General features: G+C 35.9%; 1 protein-coding gene across 2 annotated transcripts; it reads right to left on the reverse strand.

Annotated features, from left to right (window-relative positions):
• Positions 1-476: 476 nt before the first annotated feature.
• On the reverse strand, positions 477-4,537 carry LOC131653448 (probable E3 ubiquitin-protein ligase ZFP1). Of its 2 annotated transcripts, XM_058923585.1 has the most exons (7): positions 4,387-4,537; positions 4,049-4,131; positions 2,448-3,255; positions 1,741-2,135; positions 1,558-1,641; positions 969-1,136; positions 477-865 (listed from the first exon to the last, which is right to left on the reverse strand). In XM_058923585.1, the coding sequence occupies exons 3-7, from the start codon at positions 3,223-3,225 to the stop codon at positions 719-721; spliced, it is 1,572 nt and encodes a 523-aa protein (XP_058779568.1). In that variant the 5' UTR covers positions 3,226-3,255; positions 4,049-4,131; positions 4,387-4,537; the 3' UTR covers positions 477-718. The 2 variants fall into 2 exon arrangements, with proteins under 2 accessions (XP_058779568.1, XP_058779569.1); XM_058923586.1 differs by lacking the exon at positions 4,049-4,131 and having other exon boundaries at positions 4,387-4,530.
• Between the last annotated feature and the right edge of the window lie 264 nt (positions 4,538-4,801).

Genomic DNA, 4,801 nt, shown 5'->3' on the forward strand with positions numbered 1-4,801 from the left:
CAAGAAGGAATTCTTTTCGGTCACAAGGTCTTAAAAAAGTTGTTTGAAGCAGACAAGGTTAAGGTTGAAGTCATTGAGAAAGTTGAACCTTAATGAAAATCCACTTTGTACCAAAAACAAAAATCAAATTTCCAAAAAATTGATTAAAAAATCATGGATTAAAAGTTTAAGGTGATAAAGTTCAAAGTAAGAATGCATTTGATTACTTTTAAGGGGGGTGAGACTAAAGTGAAGTGACCCAAAATATTGAAAGACAAAAACAAACAAAAATTTAAGAGTACATGTCTACTACAAATATAGTTAACCAATAGATTAACAATAAATCATATTAACAGTTCCAAATCTATGAATCCAGCATGAAAAAATCTAGTACTAAAAAGTAATCAAACATTCAACATCACATGAAGAGAAAATTTACCATGTAAAACACAAGGACCATTATGAGAACTTCAACACAAACACATTAAAATAATAAATGAAAGAAAGTACCGATATAATTACCCGAAGTAAATACATCGGACAGAACAACGTCTGTACAAGTTGATAGATACAAAGTTCTGGTGCCCAGATTAAATGAGTTGGGCAGTTGTGAACTGTCTATATTATGTGCAAGTACATATACAAATTACATTACTTAACAAAATATGAATTCTGTCCAAAAAATAAATTATCCAAGAATAATATAGGTAGGAAGAGAAGGAACTTATTGATTCCTTTCCTATGCATCCTTCCTTCCAGTAGCCAAAGCTTCTGATTTGCATATGGGACAGACGTTCTTCACAAGCAACCACTTCGTCAGGCAATCCACGTGATACTCATGCTCACATCGAAGAATGCCGATCCTCTCCTGGTTCTTAAACTCCTCCTAAGAAATTGTATACAGATACAAAGATACATCAAAGGATGAATTACCTCGGAATGTGTGAACTAGAACTATCAAGTATAAAACCTTTGCTAAAAGATCGTACCTGACATATGATGCAAGAATCAGTTTCTTGATCGTCAGAAGCTACCTCCTCCAGATTAATAGCAGTGGCTTTGGGCGAATAAACTTTCATCTTTAGTTTATTCGCAATTGTTTCCTCTGATAAGCCAGTGTTTACACTGCCAATCCTTTCGCCCAATGCAAGAAGATCCTGAAGTCAAACTTCAAGTGTAAGGCCAACAACTTAATTAAACGCTTATAGCACAAATACTTATCAGTTCTCATATAAGTACTTCGTATAAGTTATTTCTAATTTCTATACTAAAAGATAAGATAAAATAAAAATCACTCTTTTTAAACAAGTTATAGGTTAACTTCATAAGCTACCTACCCTGAAGAGCTTAAGAAAATAGGCTGAAAACGATTTATGGACATGTCACAAAATTGTTTTCTTAAGTTCTCCCAAACAATCTCACAGACAGATGATTATTCCTATAAAGAAGTTGAAACAAGCCAAGCCAATCCAAACAGGTACCAAGTATTTTACAAGTTTTCTATAACCTCTAAAATCACATTATTCTAAACATGTATACCTTGACAGAAAAACACAATTTGAATCTCAACGCACTTACCTCATAAGACATGTCCTCTATGTCCAGGCGCATATCTCGGTGATTGTCAATCAGATTTCCCACTTCATCAATTAAAGCAACATCCTATACAGATAGTTTAATTGAATAACAAAATCAAGATATTTGTAACATATGGAAATAAATCACAGGAGCAAACATATGAAGAGTCTTGGGAAATATTACATCAACTTGGAGGAAGCCCACGGGAGGTAGACTTCGATGTGCGAGAGCTGTCTCTGGCATGAGCCTATGAGGTCGGTATATCCGGAACCCTGTTGATGGGGCAGGGATAATATGCCTTGGACCTGCCTCGAAACCAGTTGGTGGAGGGATCACAGAACCGCGAGGAGGATTTGGTGGAACCCTAAATGAAGCTGCAGTCACCGGAGGGTGAAAGCTGATATTGTGACCTCTTATTCCTGGCATGGGAAGTGCTGGATGATGATAATTAGGGTGCTGTTGGTTGACAGGAGGAGGCGGAGGAGGAAACCTCAGGACATTTCGGTTACCGGCTGCGTCGTGATACCTCTGCAAACCCATACTTGCACTCTCTAATGAACCTCCATTAATAGTGGGTGCTGGAGAATAATAGTGAGAACAGTCAGAACACCAAAACTCATAACCGACATAGCAAATTCAAAGAAAATTGAGTGCATTATCTAGCATTAATTGGCACCACGGAAGGTACATCACAAACAAAATCAAAACATCTACGCATTTATCGACAAGGCGTTTCATTTTCATAAATGCATTGCTTGGTTGAGACTAACACATCTGAGAAGCCTTAGTTTCCACTTTTTATTAGAAGGCCTGAAAAGAGCTTCTTACATGTTGTTATAAATTACACACTAAAAGGAGAAACTCAAAACAAGAAAAAATTTCATCTTTACCTTGTATATAAGGCATTGGAATAGGCGGATTCCACGCTGTAGTGTGGCCATCATTGCTATTACTGTTCACTTGCTGGTCCAACCAAGGAGGAGCCGCTGGTGGAAAGTGCTGCCCCAAATAGTTTCCGTGTATCAAATGATTATGATCATGCATCATAATAGACTCGCCGGACCTGCTCCAAGCACCGCCGTGTGGCCCTACTCCAATGAGCGAAGGGACACGGAATGGCAATGGTGCATTATCCATCATAGCAACCCCATCAGGGTGTCTTGCATTTGGGGGAGCAATAGAAGAACTAGTTGAGGCATTAAAATGTTGGTGGTTTCCTCTTATCCCTTCAGCAATTTTCCTTTTGTACGGACCTCTTCCGTCATCTACAAAACCATTGCTTCTTCCGAAATTATCCAAGGAAACTCCGGAGATCGCAAATGTGCTTGAACCCGGCAGCTGATCAGAGGCTCTATGAGGCAGCGGGTAAACACCGGTACTTGAAGAAGGATTCATGCCAGAATAGTATATGTTGCCTGCAGTTGCAACGCCCATATCAAGATTATGTTGAGGCTGAACGCCGTTGTATTGTGTAATCCCATACACCCTAGCATTGTCATAAGCATCTGGTAAAAAGTGTGAATCGCCATTAGATGTGTTCCCTGAAGCAGTCACCACCGAACGGATATTAGGATGTCCGACGCTGGGGCCTCTCATGAGAACACAATGTTCAGAATGAAAATAGCCTTGCCGTTGTTGATCCATATCCGAATCCGTCATCTGATCCATAATGTAGAGATGTGTTGTTGCAAGTTAATCCTAATATTCCATGAAAGGTGAAAATCTTAGAATCAATATACATTAAAATCCAAATACAATTACAGCAAATCAATATACATTAAAATCCAAATACAATAACAGAAAAGCAATCTACATCACATGATAAAACATAAAGATATAGTTAATGTTTCACATGCTAACTTTGACATTTCAACATTAATCATTAATAACTAACCAGTTCCTTTGATAAATAAGAAGAACAATTTATGATACATTCAATAAACATAAAAGATGCAGCTTCATTGAGAAACAACACATAGAATTAATGAGATACAAACATGAACTAAAGAAATGCATACAAGCAATCCAAGTCAAAACAAAACACCAACAACAATATCATCCCGAGTCAAAACAAGTCACTCCAAATAAAATTCCTTCAAGCATACACAAAATGACACCCTCTAAATCATTAAATTATGCAAAGTTATAAAGTAATTAATTTCAGAGCCCTTATAATCATGAGAATCAACAAACGCATTAAACCAAGAGGTTGAATCGAAGCGATTAATGAGCTTCAATTAACGCTAAACCCGAGTTTGATAACTTTGATCAGGTTAAACTTACCTCCTCGTCAAACTTCGGATTACCACAAAAATCAACAAATTAAAAATCAAAGGCCCATAAAAGTGTTACGAAACAAAAAAAAAAAACTTTTTTTTCTTCTTCTTCTTTAACCATTATTTTTCAGGTTTATGATCAAAGAAGAAAGTACGTAACCCAAAATCATCATCACCGACCAGACAAAAATAAAGGAACAGATAACAAACTGTACCTTGTTATCATCAAAACAAGAGCTTGCAACTTGTGAGTATCAGAGATCAATATAACATACGATGAACTATCCCAAACCTAACTCTGTTGAAAATTCACAAAAAACAAAATCAAAAAAATTAAATTTTTTTAATTAAAAAAAGCAAATTTATTAATGGGGTTAACGGAAAAACGTCAGAAATCATAATCGGAGGAATGTGGTTGCAACCCAAGAATGCAAGTTCTTTAATTTCATCAAAAAACACAAATGGGGGAGAATTTAACCCTAAATTGTGACGGAAAAATTGCGGAAATTGAAGATGAAAAATTGAAAATTTTGATGGAGAGAAATAGAATTACCAGAGAGAGAAACGAAGGATGATGAGAATGAAGGATCGGAGAAGAAGAGAGGAGAAAAGAAAAGAGAGAGAAAAGAAAAGAGTATTGAGGGGAAGAAGAGAAAGGGAGAGAATGAAAATATATGAATGATTATTATATGAAAGAGAGAGGATCGTGTCTTTCATTGGAGAGAAAATTTCATCAGTTATGCAAAAATAAATTAATTAATTAAATAATGATAAAAATAAATTAATAATGAAAATATATTATTTTATATGCTTAAATATTTTTGAGTTAAAAGGTAGTGCACTGACGGTGTAAAATAGTTTTACACTGTCATCCAATAGGGAGTCGTGAATGTGCCATGTCATTAAAGTTTTTTTAAAATAAAAGAATGTTTTAATTGGATGCATGGTGGTGATTGGTTGACCGTGTA

The sequence above is a fragment of the Vicia villosa genome, linkage group LG2 (assembly GCF_029867415.1).
Source record: "Vicia villosa cultivar HV-30 ecotype Madison, WI linkage group LG2, Vvil1.0, whole genome shotgun sequence".
Taxonomy (NCBI): domain Eukaryota; kingdom Viridiplantae; phylum Streptophyta; class Magnoliopsida; order Fabales; family Fabaceae; genus Vicia; species Vicia villosa.

Bases quoted from the DNA above. Each gene is read 5' to 3' on its own strand.
- LOC131653448 (XM_058923585.1), bottom strand. From the start codon at position 3,225: ATGGATCAGATGACGGATTCGGATATGGATCAACAACGGCAAGGCTAT. The intron at 2,136-2,447 runs GTAAAGATGAAA...ATTATTCTCCAG, and splicing joins TCCAATGCCTTATATACAAG to CACCCACTATTAATGGAGGT. The intron at 866-968 runs GTACGATCTTTT...ACAATTTCTTAG, and splicing joins ATTCTTGCATCATATGTCAG to GAGGAGTTTAAGAACCAGGA.